The sequence below is a fragment of the Magnolia sinica genome, chromosome 2 (genome assembly GCF_029962835.1).
Source record: "Magnolia sinica isolate HGM2019 chromosome 2, MsV1, whole genome shotgun sequence".
Classification (NCBI taxonomy): domain Eukaryota; kingdom Viridiplantae; phylum Streptophyta; class Magnoliopsida; order Magnoliales; family Magnoliaceae; genus Magnolia; species Magnolia sinica.
In genome coordinates this window covers 43,190,748-43,214,807 of record NC_080574.1, presented here as the reverse complement: position 1 = coordinate 43,214,807, position 24,060 = coordinate 43,190,748, and the positions used below count along the sequence as shown (strand labels likewise).

At 40.7% G+C, this 24,060-nt stretch overlaps 1 protein-coding gene across 5 annotated transcripts in view; it reads right to left on the bottom strand.

Moving 5' to 3' along the window:
* Positions 1-1,934: 1,934 nt before the first annotated feature.
* The window catches only part of LOC131237048 (protein LAZ1), a 50,285-nt gene continuing 28,159 nt past the window's right edge, over positions 1,935-24,060 (bottom strand). For 3 of the 5 annotated variants that reach the window (XM_058234686.1, XM_058234685.1, XM_058234687.1), the window contains 2 exons: positions 3,297-3,548; positions 1,935-2,728 (listed from right to left, as the gene is read on the bottom strand). In XM_058234686.1, coding sequence (XP_058090669.1) covers positions 2,405-2,728; positions 3,297-3,548 — 576 coding nt within the window. In that variant the 3' untranslated portion in view covers positions 1,935-2,404. Of the gene's footprint in view, positions 2,729-3,296; positions 3,554-24,060 lie in introns of those variants that run through there. The other 2 variants (XR_009166996.1, XM_058234688.1) reach the window with 2 other exon arrangements.

Below are 24,060 nucleotides of genomic sequence, written 5' to 3'. Positions count from 1 at the left end.
CCTGTATTTACACTGATTACTCATGCATGCGTGAATGCTGGTGCACGTCAAAGATCAAACAATTACGAGTGGCAATTGCTCAGATTTGAGTTGCCCTAGCTTGGTCTTGCTGTAACTGGGATGAAATGGGGCTGGGCCATGAAAAGAATAAAAAAGTGTGATCCCATATTGGCCACGACCTTAGCTGCCCTCAGTTGGGTCCCATATTGTAGATGCCTAGTGTGAAAATAAAGCTGATTCACGCATTAGGTGGGCTGTGCTTTACAAAATAAGTGGACCCCAAAGAAAAAGTTGTCCATTTGTCTCTAACATGAGAGGCCTAATTTTTGAGTGGGTAAGCCTCACTTAGATAGTGGGGCCCTTTAGATGGACAGATTGGATCTCACACTTGTGTGCAACATGGTGCATGCCATTGGTGCTGGGGCTGGGAAAAGGCAGTCTTGGATTTCAAGTATAGGGTCAGTCCCTGGGCCAAGTTTAGGAGCCCTGGCCCTATGGAGCTGGGCCACCTGGGCTGGACCAAGCCATCTGGCTCCTAGCCACCCATGATAACAGTTCCATCTGATGGGCCTAGCAGTAGCCAAATCGCTACTGATAAGGTCAGTAGCCAAGTCGCTATTGAAGTAACGTCACCAAGCTCTGTGGACCCCACCATGATGCATGTGTTGTATCCATACCATCCAACCATTTGTAGAGATCATTTTATAGCATTACAAAGAGAATGAGAAAGATTTAATATTCAAGTGGACCCACCACAGAAAACCGTGGGAGCCATCACACCCACCGTTGAAACATTTATAGGGCCCAAATTGATGTATTTTTGAGATCCATCCTATTCATAAGTTAACATAGAGATAGATGAAGTGAAAACAAAAATATCAGCTTCATCGGAAACTGCTGTGGCCCCTAAGAAGTTCAGAACGGTGGATGTCACTGTACCCACTATTTTCTATGGTGGGGTCCACTTGAACTTTAGATCTATACCATTCTCTTTGTAATGCCATAAAACGATCTCTAAAAATGGTTGGACGGTATGGATATGACACATGCATCATGGTGGGGTCCACAGCTTGGTGATGTCACTTCAGTAGTGATTTCGCTACTGACCTTGTCAGTATCCAATCCGCGCCCTGGTTTTTGAGCCAGGGGTGCCTTCATAGCTCACAACTGTCTATTCCTTTTAGGATTACCATTTCCCCACCAGAACCATGAACAACATTGTACTATCTTTTGCTTCTTTGGCTTTCTCATACAAATTCCATGCTACCCCCAAACAAACATCTGTTTCACTTCTTGGACCACCACTAACAGAATGCGTGGGGGACTTTAACCGAAAGAGACTGGTGAAAAATATCATGTACCAGAATCCCATTCTAATCTGATTTCCTTTTGGAATGCAGCACAAAATGTGAATCAGCTTGGTTTTGGTTAGAAAACCAGAATTAAGTATGCCAGAACACATCATGACCAAGAGAACTCTTAGATTGAAATATTTCCTCAACCCTTTTCACAGTTCTAAGGTAGAGCTTACTGTCCATGATTCCACGGTAAGAAAAAAGTCAAGAGTGATTTTAAGGGTTAAATATTCAAAATACAATAATTTTCCCATTTCTTTCTACATCACCCATCAAATATGAGGCCCATCATACAAATGGTTAGAATCTTTAGAAGATAACCCCCAGATCCAACGGCTATCCTATAGCAATAGGTTTGGCATACTTCCAAAAAAGCAGACTGCCCTCGTAAATAGGACGACCCAAATTGAAGATTGAGAAGATAAATGGCATGTGAAAAAAAGCTACCCAGCTTAAGAAGTACTGTTAGCTCCAATACAATCTCTTCTTTGGGAATAAGGGAGACAACTGGAAAACAAGAAACCCTTGGGACCTGGATACGGGTACATATCATCATCATCAATTTAATAAAATTGGAAATAATGAAATTGCAATTTCCTTCCTCCGCATTCATATTGAAGGTCTGGACCCAAAATGGGCTACACTTGGGCCACATCATCGTTGGGGTATTAGGAAACACGTAATTTCCTGTTAGCTAAACAGAACGCTGCTCACAATTCAATTCAATTGTGCATCCAAACGCGTCCTTAATTGTCGAATACACAGCTGCAAATTTTTACATGAGAGAAGACTATATCATCACTGTGGTGGACATCAAGAATCCACATGACCTTACAATCAGGGAAATAATGACAGCTCCATCAACCACACAATTGGCTCTATGGAAGAAGGTCACTAATTAATGCCACAGCTTTAGGAGCCAGCTTCACCCTCTACCTGATGGGCCCCAAAAAGCTCAATAATGAGCCCGGAAATCATCCATTCTTGATTGCGGGCCATGTACCACATGTGCTTGATCATATATGGGCTTTAGCATCTCCCCTTCTCAACTAATCCTTAGTAATCCACCTTTGTCCGCGGATTTCATATCCACCTTGGCTCTGATCACTACTTTCTCCGCCACTCTCTGCACTTGTATACCCCGATCTCCGGCGATTGTGTTTTCTACCCCTAAGAACCCCACTATCACTAAAGCTCCCATTCAAGAGGGGGTCGTCGATTCCACGGATGACTCTCCTAGTGGGAGATGAAGATGTTCTCTTCTCCTTCTCATGCTTCTTTCTGATCTTGTAAAGTTTCTCATTGAAACGTGTCAAGCCCTTCTCCATGGGTTCCACTGCTTGGGTTACCGTGAACTTGACGTCATCCACAATCTGCAAAAACCATATTGAACCCTCAGCTCTGGATGGAAAATAATTAATACAAACTAATAGAAGATGTCGTAAGAACAAGCAGCAAGACTTGTGATGCCTATGATCGGATTTGTGATTCATGGCTAAGAATATTACAGGCTAGATGTTCCTTCATAGAATTACAGCCATACATCACACATCATCAAATTCACAGTTAGCTGCATTTCAAGATTCAGTAGAAGTGGGGTCCACGGTTCTATGATCCAGACATTGATTGATGTGAATAGAATGCCCACGTCCCATACTAGAAGATCCCAAACCTTAAATCTTTGGACAATTCTCCACTTGATGCAGATTGTTGGTGTGGTGCCTCCTTAACTGTCTATTAGCAGGTGATTGATCAAAGGGTAAGGATCTTCCAATCTGGAAGATATCAAGGGACATGGTGATGCTCATCCAGATCAACTTTTCAATCAATGAATGATGGATCACGCATACATTGGATCCTGGTAAATCTGCAGATGTGCAGGACCCTATAATTCCTCAATCTTAAAAAAGCTGCAAAAATGTAGGAACAACAAAAGCTTACATATCCGCCACCACCAAAGACAACATCACGGACACTTTCTCTGATGGTCATTCCACTTTTTACATCGACATCTGGCTGAGGAAGTCTTAGCTTGGTGGGGCGCTCACTGTCCCTGACCTCATCAGGATCAAGAGGGCAGTCAACAGATGCATAGTCTCCAAGAACTGAAACACTTCCAGTACAGCGGTCACCCATTAGTGCGTATGGCTTTGCAGGGAAAACATAAAGATGAACGATAGAAGCAACACCCATCTGTGCTGGAAGAACATACATGCCCATTAGACTGCAATCTTAAATGTGTAGGGAGTGCATTATGCATCAAAATTTCAAATGCAATCATGTGAATACTCTGAAAGAATTCCAAACTTCATTATTCACAAGAACTGACCAAGGACGTGGGTTCAAGTGCCACTGTGCATGATTAAAGATTTAACTAAAAGCCACAACAAAGAACAATGCTTTACCTTGGCCTACCTTTGCCTTCCCTTGGGGGCCAATGCTTTACCCTTGTCCATTTGGGATCCAGTCATAGAAAGCATGGAAAAAAGGTAGGCATCTTGGAAAAGAGGCTACCTATGCGTTGGAAGTAAAATCTTGCCCATCAAATGGATCACACAAAGCTTCCAATATACTATTTATCTTTATTCAAGATTCCAGCAGTTGTAGGAACGAAGATTGAAAAAATTCAGAGGGATATCAGGGAGGAAGAAGTACCACTTGGTTAAATGGGAAGAGGTGCAAAAGGCCAAAGAGGTAGGGGCCTGGGAATAGGTAAAATTAGAGAGAGAAACAGGTTTCCTCTCAGAAAATGGTGGTGGAGATGAGGAAAAAAGAGAAGGAAGAGTTATGTAGAATGGGGATTGTCAAGAAATATGATGATGGAAACAGGGTGCGAACCGAGCCTCACTCAAGGGACTCCAGTCTGTCAGAAGGTTTCAGGTACTTGTTGAACAATGGTGAAGCAGTGCAAGTTTGAGAAGAGGAATGGATCAACAACGTCTCTTTCACTGCTAAATTCCCCAGACTATATAGGCTCGTTGATGAAAGGCACATGTCGGTCAAGGCTGTTTCTGATCAATTAGGGGATAGATTGATGTGGAATGTCATTCTAAGGCACAATCTCAAGGATGAGGAACTCGACAATTTCCAGAACCTGCTCAACATCTTGGAAGGAGCCTGTCTATTTCTTTCTATGCATGATGAGAGAATTTGGAAGAAGACATCTACGGGAAAATTCTCAGTTAGATCTCTATTTTCACTCATGTTCTAATGAAGCTGAGGTCTAGTTTGTGACTCCACTATGGAATTCACCAGTCCCTACAAGAGTTTCAGCGTTCTTATAGGCAGTGTTCGAAATATCGGTATCGCACAATGTATCGCACCCTTGGGATACAGATACGTATCGGTTATCGCATGGGATATATCGTTTGTATCGCATAATTTATCGCACTTTTGGGAAACATGGGGAAACATTAAGATAATTGTTGATTTTTTCAATGAAACTTCAGGGATTATTTTAAAAGACCCTAATACACACTTTTAAATCATAAAATCTGAAAAAAGAAATGGTCATAATAGGTTTCCTTTGTATATTGTACTAAGATATGCGCTATGCGATTGAACTATGACAACTATATTCAGTATCCACCCCATCCATCCGTTTTTTCATATCATTTTAGGACATTATTCAAAAAAAAAATGAAGCAGATCCAATAATCAAGTGGACCGTACCATAGGAAACAATGATGATTGACCATTAGTGGGCCACAAAAGGTTAGATCAAGCTGATAATTGTTTTTTCTCTTCACTCAAACTTACGTGAAGTTATCAATAAATTAAGTGCCTAATAAAATATAGGGAAAATCAAGGTGCACCCTAAAAAGTTTTTAATGGTACTGTGTTCAACCACCATTGTTTCCTTGAGTATAGTCCACTTGAGACGACAAAATAAGATAGATCTAACGATCAAGTGGACCACACTGAAAAAAGTAATGGGGGGATTAAACGTCTGCCATTGAAACCCTTTAGGGGTTCACGGAATTTTTGGATCAATATAAAATTTGTTTTTCCTCTTAATTCATGTCTTTGTGACTTCATGAACAAATTGGATGGAAAATAAACGTTATGGTGGCCCCTACAAAATGACTCTTGCATTTAATCCCACTGACATTTAATGCTTAGTGCATTTTAATGCAACCAAGCTTATTATTTGGTGTGGTCCACTTGAGCGCTGGATATGCCTCATTTTCGTACTCATACCTTAAAATAATATGAGAAAAGGGATTAACGGTTTGGATGTACAGATACATCACGGTGGGCCCGACCACAGACCTGCCCGTTCGGAGCTAGGGACGGGCGGGGGTAGTACGCAATCCGCGTCCTCGTGTGGTACACCAGCCAATCCGCTTCCTTTTGGATTAGATTTAATATTATATGGCCCCACAATAATATATTTATTATATCCACACCGTTCAACCATTTGGAGAGATTATTTTAGATCATGAGCCAAAAAATAATTAATATCCAAAGCTCAAGTGGACCACACCACAAATAGCAGTGGGACAGTGATTCTCACTGTTAAAACATTCATACGGCCCACCGTGACTTTTATTTTCCATCCAATCTGTTCACGAGGTCACACAGAGCTGGATGAAGAGGAAAAATAAATATCATATTTATCCAAAACTTCTCTGACCTCAAAAGGGTTTCAATGGTAGACGTTCAATCGCCCACTATTGTCTGTTGTTTGGGGTGTGGTCCACTTGTTCTCTGGATCTGTCTTATTTTTCGGCTCAAGCCTTACAACGAGCTCGCCAAATGGAAGAACGGTTTGGATATAACGCATGCCTTATGATGGGACCCAGAGCACTTGATGACGTCAACACTTGGTGGTGTACGGTACACCACCCGACCCAAATACACTAAAAGAGGGCTCGGACGCCCTTGTTTTTCGACGCAGCGAGGGTTCCGGCCTTCCGAAACCCTAAAATCTCGCCCAAATCCAGGAATTTTCATATCTCACGATGATTTCTCGACATTTCGGAGAGGATTTCTCCGGATTTCGCTTGGATTTCTTCGGACGTCGATAGATTTCTCTCCTGTGACCCGGAAATGTCGACCACGGCCTGATTCCTCGCCGGAATCTCCAAGAAAGGGGGAAGTTGAAGAAAATTTGCAGAAAATCCTACTTACCTGTCGAGTGGCCCACCTCCAGCCAGGTACGCTCCGATTTCTTTTTCTTTTTTTTCTAATTCAATTTTTTTTTATTCTCCACAAGCCAGATCCGATTTTCTGTCTGTGCATTTGTCTCCGACGATAATGGAGAGGAAATCTCGCCATATTGTCGATATATCGTGCGATATCGACGATATATCGGCTGATATTGGGATTTTGAATTTTTTGGTATCTTCCGGTGGTTATCGGGGGTGTATCGTCTCGCAGTGGTGCGATACTGATAATATCGGCCGATATATCGGCCGATAGTATCGATATTTCGAACACTGCTTATAGGTAACTGTTAAAGATGAAACACTGACAGTGGACAATCTAAAGAGATGGAGCCTCACCATTTCTAACAGGTGCGTGCTGTGTAAAGCTCAAGAAGAAAGCTGTTTGCGCATTTTCCTTCATTGCCCTTTTTGGCAGCTATCTGGAATTCTTTCCATGCTGAATTCAAACATTGGGTCAAGAACCATTCGCTAACTGAGGAAGTGGTTAAATTGGGGCAGAGTTTTTTGGGAGCTCATCCCTTGCCATCTGTTGGGAATTATCAATAAAGAGGAATAACCATATTTTCAACGATGTATCTCTGCCCATGGAGTCGATCATTGAGAAGATCAAAGCTTTGATCATCAAATGGGCTATTTCTTTAAAGGCAAAGATGATTTTATAAGGCAAGCACTGAGATGGCGCCCATTGTTCAGAGTATCCCTGATGCTATCGATAATATCCCCAATATTATTCGTATAGCTCAGCAATACCAATAACATTGGCAGTATCAGAAATTCCAAGTATTGGCGATATATCGCTAAGTATAGCCAATGTATCGCCAATATTTTTGAATGTGTAAATTTTAGGTGTCTCTTGAATCACCAATGTATTGGCGAAATTTCGATAATATTGCCAATGTATCGATATCACTAAAATTCTATTTATTAAAAAAATCTATTTCAAAATTTTTTTATGGGCACATGGTTGTGTGATAAAATGCATGTTTGTATGTGTGTATATGTATGCATGCGTGGATGGATGGATAGATGGATGCATGGATGGATGCATGCATGCATGCATGGACGGATGGATGGACAATGCATGTGTTTGTATGTATGTATGTGCATGCATGGATGGATGGATCCACCATTTTCCCCATGTTTCCCTAATGTTTCCCTGAGCAACAATAGAAGCTTTTAGGCCCCATAAAAGGCAAACTTATCATTTTAGTGTGTGTGTGTGTGTGTGTGTGTGTGTGTGCACGCATGCGTGGACGAATGGATGGATCATACATGTGTGTTTGTACGATGTATGTGCATGGATGGATGGCTGGTTGGATGGATGAATCCACTATTTTCCCCATGTTTCCCCGAGTCAACAATTCATGCTTTTAGGCCCCATCGTAGGGAAACTAATTATTTGATTCCTAAATATGCAAATATTGGTCTTTTTTGCTATTATTTGATTCTTAAATATGAAATGCATATTTTAGCACCTCCTAAAGTATCGTTGAAAAATTCCACCCTTTTCCCCATGTTTCTTTGAGTTGGTATACTCAAGGTGTTCCATATTGGTAACGATGATCGTAACGATCACCACCGTTACCAATATGTTGTATCCACAGGGGCATAATTGGTTTTTTTTTTTTTTTTTTGCTCAAAAAGTTCTTGAAAAATATCCAAAAAATATAAATACTCCAAGTATGCAATCGTTTTTTGTTTTGAACATGTTTATGGTAGTATAATGGTCTACTCTTCGGTGAGAATGTTGTATCGGGCTATTTGATGAATTTATGGACCTAACAAATTGGGATTTTCTGCAAAACTCTTATAGTTAATTTTCTAACTATTTAATATCAATGCTAAATATGTTAGAATGAATGTAATATTAAAATATCTCACATTGAAAAATTTTAAGAAAAAAAATTAAAATTAAATGCGGATGAATAATGTCACCAATTTAGGGGGCCACTCGAATGCTCCTAAATAGTCCTAAAATTCATGTATTGTGTGGCATTCATCCACTAATGCATATCCCTGAGCATTTGACATCACTTCCCCTAAGTTTATATATATATATATATATAGGATGAATAATTTTGCAAATTTGAGGGGGCAAATCAGTCCAAATTCATGCAACCTATGATACCCATCCCACTAATGCATGTCCTTAACCCTATACACAATTTCCCCCAATAAATTTGTAGAAAAAAATAAAATTAAATTCAGATGAATGGTTTCACTGATTTGAGGCCTATCTGGGGGATCACTTGATTCCCCAAATCAGCCTCGAATTCATTAAATCTATTGGCACTAATCCTACTAATGCAACTAGCCCCAAAATCGATGGACATTTTATTGGATGGTGAAGAGTGAAAAATCTCCAATGGTCCTATTTCAAAAAATAAGTGTCGACAAATCAGCCGTTAGGATCATTTAAACAATTTGATTTTGGGATTTTGATTTAGCAACGCCAGGTCTCATAATTTAATGGTTAATTTCGAGTTAATACATGAGTTGTGTACAATTTTTTTAGGGCGCGGATTAGGTGAGGCATGGTAACAGTAGTGGGTGAGGCGCGGAACGCGAGGCTCACCTCGATGTATTTGTTGTATATATAGAGAGTTAGTAGGTGTTTTCTATGTATTTTTGTATATGGGTTTTTGGGTGTGTGTGCATGTGCACAATGCTCATTTATCTTAAGGAGTATGTAGTTGTGCTATAACATCATAATAAAAGAGTGTGTTAGGGTTTTTGGACCTAACACGCAAGACGCATTTCTTCTATCTCGTAAGACCATCCAACCTCAACTTGGTATTAGAGACACTTTTGAGTTGATCGGAGCTATAGGAACTTGTTGACGTCAACAACCATATGGCTAGCATCAACAATGTACAATCCATACGAATTGTTTTCAATCGGGGATAATATGGTTTGAAGCGTCTCAATTTTAGAAGATTTATGGTATTTTGTGGAATTTTTGGAGCTCATTTGAGGTATGATTGAGCCACTTTTCTCATCTGATAGAAAAAACCCTAATATTCATTTTTATGTGATTTTACTCAAATCGGTGGATATTTCTTAGAAGTTTTTTTTACATGAGGGTGGTTGGTTTTACCTTATTTGGCTGTCCAAGGTGTTGGTTTTCATTAAGGGGGAGATTTGGGTGAGTTGTGAAGTCTATGGTGGTCCGATAGGGCCATTTTTGGGGCCCTAGAAATTCTGGACATACGCTGGAACTTCCAGTGTATGTCTAGGTGGGTGTTTCTGGTGTGTGAGATGTTTTCACACCTGATTCAAGTCTACTTTTTATTCTTGGCGTAGTTTATCAGTTCTAAGGCTGTTGTTGGACCCCAGATCCTCATCTATAACTTAGATTTGTGTGGATTTGTGAATCTTATACAACGTGTGCCTCATTTGAGTTGTTTGTTGCTTGAGTTTCTTCTTCATGGACCCTTATGGATGACAAAATCTCATATGGATCTAGTGTGGGATCTTCAAAATCAAACCCCTTATTGATTACTACGGTCAAGTTGAATGGTACCAATTATCTATAATGGGCCCAATCCGTGAAATTGTTTTTAGGGGGTAAAGAGAGACTACCTACATATTGGATGAACCTTCAAATCCGTCAAACGGGAATTTCAAGACAGGGCAAGAAGAACTACACAAGTCATGGCTTGGCTCCTTAATAGTATGGACACCACTGTGAGCAACTTTGTCTTGTTCCTGACCTCAACCAAAAGAATTTGGGACACCCTCCATGACATGCATTTAGAGGCACAGAATATATCCAAAGTGTTTAAGTTGATCTCTGATACTGACAAGTTTCAACAAGATTCAAGATCCATAAAGGAGTATTTTTCGGCTCTTCGGGGTATGTGGGATGAACTAGATCTCTATTAGCCCCTTCCCTCCTAGTGTCCAAGAGATTATGATCTTGCATGAAAGCAACGTGAAGACACTCAAAGCATGCAACTTCTCTTCGGCCTTAACTCTATGAATATCACAGATTCATGGTGTTCGGAAACATATTATAGTTAGGGATTCTCTTCCTCCTCTGACTGCAATCTATGACATATGTTAAGAGGGTCACTGTCTCATCCACCTCTACATTTGTTCCTCCTGATTGATATGCATATGCAATTGGGGACCGACCCCCTTTTAGCCATGGATTTAGAGCTCCGACATGGGGTACACAGGGATGTGGTGATGATCCCAAGCTTAGTAATCAAGGTGGGGGTCGTGAAAGTGAGCATGGTGGCCGCAACAATTGTGGTTGCAGTGGACGAGGCTGTGGTCAAGACAAACCCTGCGCTTGTACCCATTGTGAGGGACAAATCAAATAGTCGATCGATGTTGGAACCTCACTGGGTGTCCTTCGTGGGTTAGTGTATACTTGAATATTAGTGCCTCAAGTGTTTTTGAGAAGTCTCCACAAATGACTGCTCTTGAGAAGCCTTCTTCGAGTAACTTTGTTCTCTTGTCGCATGAGGCATGAGGCCTATGAGGCCTTAATGAGACTGCATGTTAGTGATGATGCTGATATTTCTAGAGTCGTTGTAGCCCAATCAAGTATTGTCCTCCGTGTGTCTTCCCCTTCTTCTTCCTGGGTCATTGACTCTGGAGCCACGTCGCATATGACTAGTAAGTCCCACTTGTTTAACTCTTATCCTCCTTCAAGTCAGCCTCACTTTGTCATTGTTGCAAATAGAAACCAAACTACAATATCTAGAACCAGTTCCATCCATCCCTCTACCACCATGCAACTATCATCAGTCCTTTATGTTCCCAGCTTTCCTCTCAATCTCTTATATGTTAGTTCTCTCACAAAGTCTTTAAATTGTTCAGTAACTTTCTTTCCTTCTCACTGTGTTTAAGGACCTCCAGACGATGTAGATGATTGGTGGGAGCCATGAAAGTGGAGGGGTCTAATTCCTAAATGAAGCACCTATATTGGCATCCAATGCTCTGTCTTTATAACAAAAGTCTATGTCCGGATGGCAATGTCACCTAGGGCATCCATCTCTGTCTAGATTAAAAATTTTGTTTCATTCAATGCTTGTAACTAAACCCCTATGATGCGAGGCTTGTGAGTTCTCAAAACTAACTGAGCCATAATTCCTCCTACTTCGCCTTGAGAGGAAATCCAAACCATTTGAACTTGTTCCTGATGATGTTTGGGGCCTTACGCCTGTTATCTCTTGTTTTGGATATAAGTATTTTGTTACCTTCATTGATGATTGCTCTTGAATGACTTGGGTTTATCTTCTCAAATCTAAACATGAGGTGTTTAATGTATTCAAAATTTTTTAAAATGTACTTGGTTTTAATGTCTTATTAAAATTCTACATTCTGACAATGGGGGGGGGGGGAGTATATGTCGAATGTTTTATTGCCCTTTTTCCATGATCATGGTATATTACCTCGTACTTCATGTTTACAAACCCCTCAATAGAATGGTATGGCTAGGTGAAAGAGCATCTTCTTCTTAAAGTAACACGTACTCTCTTACTTTGTATGAATCTTCCTAAACAGTTTTAGGATGATATTTTGCTTACTGTTACCTTTCTTATTAATCGCATATCATCCCGAATATTGTCACATAAATCCTCATTTGAAAATTTGCACCCACATGATAAACATTTTCCCTTACCTCCGAAAGTCTTTGGGTGTGTGTGCTTTGCTAAAGTCCTTGATGGGAGCAATGACAAGTTAATTCCTCGAGCTATTAATTGTGTCTTCTTAAGGTACTCTTGATCTTAAAAGGGGTATAAATGATATAATCCTCTAACATGTAAGAGACATGTCTTAGTGGATGTGACCTTCTTTGAAGAGATTCCTTCTTCTTTTTTTTCCGATGAAGAGCGATCGCTTCATAAGCCTCTTATTCATCAAGGGGAGCTTTACTCAATACCAATGTTGTCAAATAGCATATGTGATCGTGTGCAATTGCATATGGCTGTGCGCATATGTGATCGCACATTTTTTATTTATTTTACATTTTTCAAAAAATTAAAAAAAAATCAGAATAAATATTATATGTCATTAGCCCTTGAAATACATTTAATTTAAGTAAAATAAAACCAATTACATTTACATAATGAATTAAATATTAACTATTAAGTCTTTATTCATCAACAATTCTATATTCTACAATATAGTTAACTTTATAGCTTAACATTTAACAAATATGAAATATCAATATTTAACATTCAACACTACATATAAATATATAATGACATACTGTACATCAACAATCAAGAATCAACATCAACACAGTTAGTATACAAAATGAAGAACTTATTTATTTATTATTTATCTAATCATATACATTGCTCTAGTTGCCATTGTGGCATCTCACCACCATGTCCACCACCACCACCACCACCACCATCATCATCATCATTCGAGTCATCTCCTTCTTCCACATACACTTCTTCTTCTTCCGTTTCTTCATTATCTGTACTTACTAATACTTCATCAACATCCAATGGTGGATGATCTTCAGTTTGATCATCATTATCACCATCTCCTTCTTCCATCTCATCAATCTCTTCAACAGGTTGACGGCTACTACTCGCCCCCCGGCTCCCCCCCCATCCTTTGCCTTCGAGTGGTACTAGTACTACCTTTATTAGGTGTCGATCCGTATGCGGCATCTTCAACTTGTGCCCATGTCAGGTCCTCTCCAGCAAATACCGGGTCTTCCATCTCTATGAGCTACTCGTTATCGGCATCCAACTCATCTAAGCAGATAGGGTCAAAGAAATCGGGCTTTTCTTTCATAGTTTGAAATCGTTCTCGCAATTTTTTATTGTATTAAACGAAAACCAAGTCGTTGAGCTTTTTTGGCTCAAGGCGATTCCTTTTCTTGGTATGAATCTACAAGAAAGAAAGCGCATTTGGTATTAGCTATTTAGGTAATTAATTTAGCTTAGGCCTTACACTAAAAAATTGAAGTTTAGTAGTTTACAATTACTAAACAGTAAACGGTCTAAACTTACCACCTCGAACATGCTCTAATTGCGCTCGCAACCACTGGCAAAACACGTGAGTCCAAGAATCCTCATAGCCAGCTTCTTTAGAGCTGGATCCTTCCTGTTCGGGTCCACTCCATCGGCAACCTACCAATCAGCTGACAAAAAACAGTTTAAGTAGGTTAGAAAGCAGAGACAATTTGTAGAAAAACTATTTGTAAGACACTAAGAGTCTAAGACTGACATTCATAGAGTAGTACTAGTACTTGCTGGGTAATTTCATTGTCCGATGCCTTATTACGATATCCCTTGAGAATATCCCCTCACTTTTTATGTAGAAGTCCAGCAAAGTTGAGATCCTGTCCTGTTCTCCTCTATCTGGAATCATTCTTTCCAAGACATCAATAAATCCAACCATATGCATAGTCAGTGCTTCTGCTGGATCAGTAAAAGCGAATAAACAGGCTGGGTTAAGGATGTAATCAGCTGAATACAATGGAGATGACATTTGGCTACCCCATCTTCTATCTATAATATCTAAAATTGGCTTGTAATCACGGTCTCTATAGTTAAAATGGTCCATGATCTTATTTTTTGCCTTCTCCATCGCATTATATATGTAGCCCATTGCAGACTTCTCATCCCCGTCTACCAATCGCAACATAGTCACTAAGGGCTCGGGTGTTTTTAGCGCCTTTACCACTTGAGTCCAAAAACTTTGAGAAAGAATTGTTTGAACCCATTTCCCTTCAGCCTTCTTTGACCAAGGCCCACTTGTAAAATCGTCCGACACTACAAAGCTTCCAAGTTCTGATTTCTTTGCATGTAGCTTTTGTAGTGTTAAAAAGGCTGAAGCAAAACGGGTGACTGCTGGACGTAACAAGTTACCCCCAATGTGTTTTCTCATTCAACTGAGAAGAAGGGCGTGTTTGTACATAAAGACCGTGATTCTTCTAGCCCTTACAATCACATTTATAAATAATCTACCTATATCTTCTAACATAAGATCAACACAATGGGCCGCACAAGGGGTCCAAAATAAAGGTCGCCTCTTCTCCATAAGAAAACAACTGGCCATTACATATGAGGCTGCGTTGTCTGTAATTAATTGTATAACATATTCCTCACTTATTTCTTCAACTACACTATCTAGTAAGTTAAACAAATATTCTCCTGTGTGTAAATGGCCCGATGCATCCACAGACTTTAAAAACATTGTCCCAGTTGGACAATTTACCAAAAAGTTAATTAGAGACCAACCAGATCTATCGGTCCATCCATCAACTATTAGTGAATACCCATATGTTTTCCACGATTCCTTATATTCAGTTATGAAGGATCATTTATATTTAACTTCAATTTTTAGGCATGTCTCCTTCATTTTATGATATGAAGGAGGTTTAAGCCCAAGTCCAAATTGACATATAGCCTCAACCATTACTTTGAAGCTTCTCGATTTAACGGCGTTGAAAGCAACTCTTAGTTTGGTAAAACCACTTAGCAATATATTAAATAGTGGTTTTCCTATCTTTTTATTTATATCGGTTCTCTAAAGTTGTTTGAGCCGGCCCTTTCCCTCTACCCCTTTGGTCGATCACATCCTCAGGGTGTGGTCTACACCATCTATCCATGGGCTCATGCCCTCGGGCTCTTTTTGAGCCCGTTGGTTGTACTTGTGGTCTAGACTGGCCTGTCGAAGGGGAGTGGGACTAGCTTCATCTATGTTAACTACGTTTATATCTTCATATATATCTTGTTCCAAATATTCCTCCTGACTTAGGGCACTATCGCATCTCTTTCTTTACTGTTTTTCCATATATTCCATGATCTCCCTTTGGATTTCTTGAGTAATTTTGTAGCATGCTTTTGCATTTGACCCCGGTAAATGTGCAAGGTATTGCTTGTGCCTTGCAATGCCACCGCAACTCACAAACCCACATAACTCACATACTATGTGAGTCTTTTCTGTAACACTACGGTAGTGCCCATACTTCTAACCCGGGTCATTTGACTTGGGTTTCAAAGAGGAAGATTAGGAAGAAGACATTATGTTGGTGCCTTGGTGGTGTGTGTGTGTTGATTGCTAGTATAAAAAGTAAACTAAAAACTAAAGTAAGAGACTAAGACTAAAGAGTAAAGAGATGAGAGGGACTAAAGAGGTGGGACTTGAGAGAGAGAGAGAGAGAGAGAGAGAGAGAGAGTTACACACGCACACTTACACACACTAGTAGAGACTAGAAAGGGAGAGAGAGAGAGAGAGAGTTACACACGCACACTTACAAATGGGGGGGGAGAGAGAGAGAGAGAGAGAGAGAGAGAGATACTACTTACTACACTTACACTTACACCTACAACTACAAGTTACACTTGTAGAGCTGTAGTAAAAGAGGGGGGAGAGAGATTTACACACAAACGCAAGTTACACAACAATTACAAATTTACAAAAAATAAAATAAAAATAAAAGTTCTTCACTTCTTGGTCTTGTCTTCACTTTTGCCTTGGCCCTTGTCCCTTGACCCTTGAGTCTTGAATAGTGGAATATTGTAGACTTGTAAGTTGTAACAACTAACAAGTTGTGTTGTAAGTAACTTGTAAGTTGTAACTTGTAAGAGTAAGACAAGGTAACAAACTTAAAAAAAAATTGTTAGAACTTACAACTTAGAACTTGGATATGAATATGATTATGAATATGTATATGATATGATTATGAAACTTTAAGAGATGATGAGAATATGAGATAAGAAAGAGAGATAGAAACTAGAATATGAGATAAGAAAGAGAGAAAGAAACTAGAATATGAGATAAGAAAGAGAGATACAAAGAGTCTAAGAGAGATAGAAACTAGAAAGAAAGATACAAGAAAAAGAGATAGAAACTAGAAAGAGATAGAAAGAGAGTTGTGTGAACATGATTATGAATTTATGATCTTTAATTTTTTATAACTTGAAAAAATTAAAAACTAGAAAGAGAGTTCAATGGATGGAGGAGCTTGGTTGTCTTGCTTGCTCTTGAATCTTGAATCCTTGTAGTAGTGTACTTGTCTCTTCCCTTGATTGAAACTTCAATCTTGAAAGAAATATGGATGGAGGAGTGGAGCGTGGGGCTTGGAAATTGGAATTATGTAAGTAAGAGAGAGTGTAAAGACTAAAGAGAGAGCAAAATAGAGTTGGAGAGAGAGTATGAGCTTTGAGTGCATGTAGGAGTGCTTAGAACCCTTTTTTTATAGAAGAAAAATCAAGATTTAAAAAAAATTAAAAAAAAAATCCAAACAGTCAGATTTCTGACTGTTGGCCAATATGCGATCGCATACATCGCATATGCGATCGCATATACTCGCAGATGTGGCATATGCGATCGTATATGTGCAGTGATCACATATGCCACTGGCGCATATGCGATCTGGGCTTGAGTATGCGCATATGTGAATGTGCAATCGCACTTGACAACATTGCTCAATACCCATTTCCTATCTCTTGTCTTGATGATCTTACCACATCACTTGTCTCCTCTAAGCCCATTCCGGTATATATCATTGGCAGACTAAATCATCCATTGTTCAGCCACCTATCATTCCATCCACTTCGCCTGGCGGCTTAGGTACTATCTCTCACCCTCCATCTCATGATGATCTTCCCATTGCTTTGCAAAAATTTTCTCGCTCCTGTACGAAACATCCCATTAGTAATTTTGTTTCCTATCAACGTCTCTCACTCTCCTTCTAGTCTTTTGCAGCTTCCATATCATCATCGGTTGTTCCTCGTACCTTAAAGGAAGCCATGAGCAGCCCTGACTAGACTCAGGCTATGATAGAAGAAATGCAAGCTCTTAAAAAGAAGAATACCTAGGAGTTAGTTCCTCCACTTGAGGGTAAGCAGATTGTTGGATGTTGTTGGGTTTATAACATCAAGTATCCCCCAAATGGTTCAATTGACCGTTATAAAACACGATCGCTAAGGGTTATACTCAAACCTATGGCGTTGATTACTTTGAGACATTCTCTCCTGTGGCCAAACTCAACTCCATTCGAGTGGTGATTTCTCTGGCTATAAATTTGTCTTAGCATCTACTCCAACTAAATGTGAAGAATGCTTTCTTGCATGGTGACCTCGCCGAGGAAGTTTATATGCATCAACCGTTGGGTTTTTCCCAATCAAATACTTTGCTTGTTTGTCGATTGAAGAAGTCCATCTATGGCCTCAAACAGTCTTTACGAGCCTAATTTGATAAATTTAGTCACGCTTGCCTTGAGTTTGGATCTGTTCGAAGCCACGTTGATCACTCTCTTTTCATTTGTCGATGGCTCACAAGAATTATGGTGTTCATTGTCTACATTGATGGCATTGTGTTATCACGCAGTGATACTAAGGGTATGGTGGCCATTAAGTCCTTTCTCAAGATTCGGTTTGAGATCAAAGACCTTGGAGCTCCGGTATTTCCTAAGAATTGAAGTTGCTCGATCAAAGACCGGAGTAGTGCTATCTCAAAGGAAATACACGCTTGATCTTCTCTTCGAAACTGATATGCTTGGATACAAGCCTGCTGCTACGCCAATAGACACTACCCAGAAAATCACCCCTGATGACGATGAACTCCTCTTAGATCCTGGGATGTATTGTTGGTTGGTCGGTTGACTTATCCATTTAACTATTACCCAACTAGACCTATCCTATGTTGTAGGCGTTGTTAGTTAATTCATGCATGCTCCTTGTACAACACATTTGACTGCAGTGTATTGTATTCTTCGGTATCTCAAATCTACTCCAGGCAAAGGTTTATTGTTTCAACCGCATGGTCATCTCCATCTTTCTAGTTATTCCAATGTTGATTGTGCTGGCAGTTTGCATGAGAAGCAATCTACATCAGGGTATTGTACATTTCTTGATAGAAATCTTGTCACCTGGAAGAGCAAGAAGCAATCCGTTGTAGCACGATCTTCTGCCGAAGCTAAAGTATAGGGCAATGGCCCATACAACATGTGAACTCATTTGGCTTTGCACCTTCTTCGAGAACTTGGCTATTCTCCTTCTGGTCCCATACCATTGCATTGTGACAATCAAGTTGCCATTCACATCGCCAGCAATCTGGTGTTTCATGAGCACACAAGGCATATTGAGGTTGATTGTAATTTTATTCAAGAGAAAGTCGCTAACCAAGGAAATCGTAACCCATTTTGTTCGCTCTAGTGAGCAATTAGCTGATGTTCTCACTAAATTTCTCAGTTAGGACGCTCTTCATCGTATCATTGGCAAGTTGGGCATGATTAACATCCATGCTCCAACTTGAGGGAGAGTATGTAGAGAGTTAGTAGGTATTTTGCATGCATTTTTATGAATGGGTTTCCTCAACTATCTTTTTTTTTTTTTTTTGAAAGATAACTTATATTAAAGAAAGGGAAAAAGATAGAAAGAAGGGAGCTGCCGAGAAGGGAGGCCCTTAAGAAAGAAGAAAAGAAAGATCTACATTGTTTCCCTCCCAAAGGGATGCCCATTCAGCAATGTAACATTTAACATAAGAGGAAAGAAGATAGGAGGGCTTCGCTACATCCTGAAAACATCTCATATTTCTTTCGAACCAAAGCACCCACCACACTGCCAGAATTCCCATCTTCCAAATCCTGGATTTGCGTTTGCCAATTCTAACCCCGTGCCAGGCTTTGAGGAGCATATCCACGTCCTTAGGGAAACACTAGTTGATCTTGAAACAGGAGAGAATGGCAGTCCAAACTGAGTATGCTAACGAACAGTGGATGAGCAAATGATTAACCGACTCTTCAGCGGACATACAACATAAACAGATATTAGGGAGAATCATTCCTTTTTTCCTAAGGTTATCCAGAGTTAGGATTCTTTTGTTCCCAGCCAACCAACCGAAAACCTGAAGCTTAGGAGGAACTGCGTATTTCCAAATAAAATGGGGGTGTTGAGAGGGGGTAGAATGATCGTAGGATGAGAGAATCTTGAAAAAGGATCTAACCGTAAAGACAGAAGACTTATCAGCTTTCTAGATGATGTTGTCATTATGGTCTTGATTTGGAGACGCATTTTGGATGAGCTGCAACAACTCCACGAAGTGATCACATTCCCAATCCTCAAGGTTCCTCCTGCAGGGGATGTTCCAGACGACCTCGTCCGCAAGAAGGAAGCAATTGTCGGCAATGAAACTGTTTTGCTTACTCGCCACCCAGAAAATGGAAGGGAATTTATCCTTCAACGTCGTGTCACCTATCCAAATATCTTGCCAGAAACGAATACAGTCTCCCTTACCCACTTCTAAGTTGATCCAACGGATGACTTCTTCTTTCATCCGACTTATATCTTTCCATATCACAGAGGCCCTGTAGAGGGAGGAGTCGTTTGTCCACCAACCTCCACTAGATCTCCCATACTTTCCTTTGATTATAGCATTCCATAAACTTTCTTATTCATAACCCAATCTCCAGATCCATTTACCCAATAGGGCCCGATTCATCAATTTAAGATCTTTTATGCCAGCACCTCCCTCTTTAAAGCTTCTGCAAACTTTTCTCCAATCCATCAGACAGAATTTGTTTCTGTCTTCCTTGCCACTCCATAGGAAATTACGATGGAGCATATCTATGGACTTGAGAACCGCAGCGGGACAGCGAAAAAGGGACATGAAATGGGTGGGGAGGTTGGACAAAGCGGCTTTAATAAGCGTAAGCCTCCCACCGATTGAAAGGTATCGATGCTTCCATCCAGCTAAGAGGTGACGACACCTTTGAAGGACTTTTTCCCACTGTTGTCTTTTGAGCTTCCCAATGCATAAGGTAAGGCCGATGAATGTAGATGGGACCTCGAGATACATCCCATAAGCTCGGCTAGATCTGCATTCTCCTGGGCATCCATGTTCACCCCAAAAAGTCTGGATTTGAATAAATTCACCTTTAAACCTGCCATTGCTTCAAAGCATCTAATTACTGTTCGCATGTTGGCAACTGAATCGGGAAGAGCTTCGGAGAAAATGAGGATATCATCCGCAAATTGAACATGGGTTATCGGATCTTTCACATCCTTTATACGTACTCTCCTGAAAATGCCTTCAGATTGAGCTTGCAGAATCATTGCAGATAAGGATTCGGCGATGATGAGGAAAAGGGGAGAGGGGATCTCCCTGTCTAAGGCCACAAGAGCTTTTGAAGAATCTTTTCGGGGATCCGTTCAAAAGAACAGAGAAATGAGCAGAAGAAATGCATTCCTTTATCCATTGACACCAGAGACCACCGAAGCCCATACGCTCCATCAAATATAATAAGAATTCCCACTCCACATGATCGTACGCCTTCTCCATATCCAAATTACAGAGGATATACTTTTTCTTCGACTGATGGCTGGAATGGAGACATTCATTGGCAATAAGAGCTGCATCAGTAATTTGTGTTCCAGGGATGAACGCGCATTGATTTGGGCTTATGATCGAACCAATAACTCTTTTCAATTTGTTGGCGAGCACCTTTGCCAGAATTTTGTATAGACTTCCAATAAAGCTGATGGGTCTGTAATCCTTGAAGTCAGAGGCTCTTGGGCGTTTAGGAATTAAAGCAATAAAAGTTGCTCCAATATTTCTTGACAGTCTACCTCCAACAAAAAATTCATTGAAGAAGGCCAACACTTCTTCTTGGAGGATATCCCAGAAGGTCTGGAAAAAGCTGATGGGAAATCCATCTGGCCCAGGAGATTTGTCACCCCCCAGATCGAAGACAGCTATATGAACTTCTTCCAATGAAAAACGAGACTCCAAAATTTTCCCATCTTCTTCATTGATGCGGTTTAAAGGGAGGTTGTCCAAATGCGGTCGGGTCCAGTTCTCTTTTTTGAGGAGATCTTGAAAGAAAGAAACCGCGTCCGAACTGATCATATCTTTATCTTCAGTCCAGACACCATCTAAATTCATACCACTGATACGGTTGGAGTTAGCTTGAATTGTGGCAATATTGTGGAAATAGCGCGTATTCCTATCTCCCTCCTTGATCCATTTCGCACGGGCTTTTTGTTTCCAGGAGATTTCCTTCTGAAGAATTTTTCCACAGAGGGCTTGAATTAGCTGGATTCTGTTCGCCAGAATCTGAGATGACACCCGAGAATCAATCTTCTGAATTTCCGTGAGTATCGATTCCAGATCCTGTTCCGATCGCAACGATTCTTCCTTAGACCATTGCTTGATCTTATCTTTTAGAAACTTTAGTTTGCAACTCAGTCTGTGGCCTGCGTAACCCTGAAACTGAGCTGAATTCCACCAATCAGCAACTATGGATTTAAAACCTGTCACATGAAGCCAAGCTAAGTTAAATCGGAATGGCTTCGGGCCCCAGTCTACCTCCTCAGCCGATAAGATCAGAGGCCAGTGATTAGAAGTTAATTTGGGAAGAATCGATTGGGAGGAGGAAGGCTCGAGGTTAAGCCATTCAGCAGAAATAATAAATCGGTCCAATCTGCACAAGATTGGAACCAAACGCCCATCAGTCCAAGTGAAACAGGAGCCTAATAGGGGAAGATCGATTAGGCTATTACTGTCGGTCCAGTCAGAGAAAGCCGCCATCTGGGATGAAGAGGAATTCCCAGAAGATTTCTCAGAGGAAAACCTAATTATGTTAAAATCCCCAGCAAAGCATATTGGACCGTTGAAGCTCTGGCAAATTGAAGATAGCTCATTCCAGAACTCGATCCTCAGAGAAGAATTGGTGGGTCCGTAAACCGAGCGAATGAGGTAGTCCATACCCAAAATAATATTCCTAAGAGTAACAGACAGAGAAAAATCCCACGGAACTGGATTGAAGCGACCAAAGCGTGCTTCTCCAAGCTATAACAATGCCGCCAGAGGTTCCCGACGCTTCTTTAAGCACCCACGAAGCATCCGACGCTTTCTAGATAGACTTCATTAGCCGATCATCCATTGCTTTCACCTTGGATTCCTGAAGACAGATGATTTGGGGGTTGCTTCTGCTGCAGGTGGCTCTGATGAAACTCCTTTTTTGTTTGGATCCCAACCCCCTAACATTCCAAGAAATGATCTTCATGGATCAACTTCACTACCTCGCTGTCCCTTACATTCTGGTTCGACCAAACTCGCTGGAATGGTATCAGAAGTGATTATATGTTGCCCCTGATCTTTTTTCCTTCTACCCTTTGGAGCTCTTTTCTGGCAGGATCTGAAGGGGTCCAACGGACGACCCCTATTCTCCACACACTGAAAGAGTGCTAGGTAGTCCTCAGGACAATCACCAAAAGAAAGGCCCATCAATCTTCCAATGTGACCCATTGCGTCCCGAATCCACCTCTTTTTTTTGAATTTTTTTGCTCAATAAGGCCCTCAGATCTTCCTTTATAGATCCAATGACAGAGGAGGCAAGTCTCGTCTGGAGGGGTTCCGCACAGATGACATCACCACCTGAGTGATCCTGAAATAAAGAAAGGAGATTAAAGTCGGCACCATCGAAGGGAAGAGAGATACACTCCGTTAGGGAAGACGCTAAGGAAGCCGGGGATAGCGAGGAGAAAGAGTGATCATCTTCGAATAATGAAGGGTCCGATTGGGCATCAAATGGGCATCAAGTCGAGGGGGCTCGAGGTTTGCAAAACTATCTTGAGGAGTATGTAGCTGTACTATAACATTATAATAAAAGAGTGTGTTAGGGTTTTTGGACCTAACACACAAGACACCTCTCTCTCTCTCTCTCTCTACACACACAAAACACCTCTCTCTCTCTCTCTCATCTCCTCTCTTTCTCTATTCTCCCCTACGATCATCCAACCTCAACTGTATATCCATGCCATCCATCTGTTTTGCTAGCTCATTTTAGGGCATAGTCTACAAAATGAGGCGGATCCAAATGTCAGTTGGACCACATAGTAGGGATTGAATTCCCACCATTAAAAACTTCCTAGGGGCCACAAAAGTTTTAGATCAAGCTGCTATTTGTGTTTTCCCATCATCTAGGTCTACGTGACCTTATCAATAGTTGGATGGCAAGTAAACATTACAATGGGCTGTCAGAAGTTTTTAATGGTGGGAATTCAAGCATTTTCCACCATTGTGGGGTGGACCCTAATCACCAGGCCATCGACATTATCCTCCCTCCACATGCATCTTTTGATGCCTTCCTGTGTCCGATTCCCTTTCTTACCTCTTCTTCCCCTTCCTGCTTAGTCTCAGCAATCCCATTGGACACCACACCCTTGTAAGCTACTCCTATTCTCTTCTTTCCTTCTTTCCTTCCATCCTCTAATCTCTATCTTCCATCCCTGTCGTTGCCCCCCATCCCCCGTTTCTTCCCTTCTGCAACTTCCTCCACTTTCTTGTTTGACAGATTATTGATGGCTTCGAGCCTATATCTTGCTTTCTACACCAATATCTTCTGACCTTCAAATATCTTCCTATTCACGTCTATTGCCATCCTCCTGACTTCTTCCAAGCTCTCAAGCCAAATGAAAGCAAAACCTCTATACTTCCAAGATCCCTTTTCCTCGGGTACGATCACCTCCTTCACTAAGCAAAAGTCTCTAAAAGCCCTTTTGAAGTTAAAACTCCGTCCACCTTATCGAAAAGTCATCAATGAA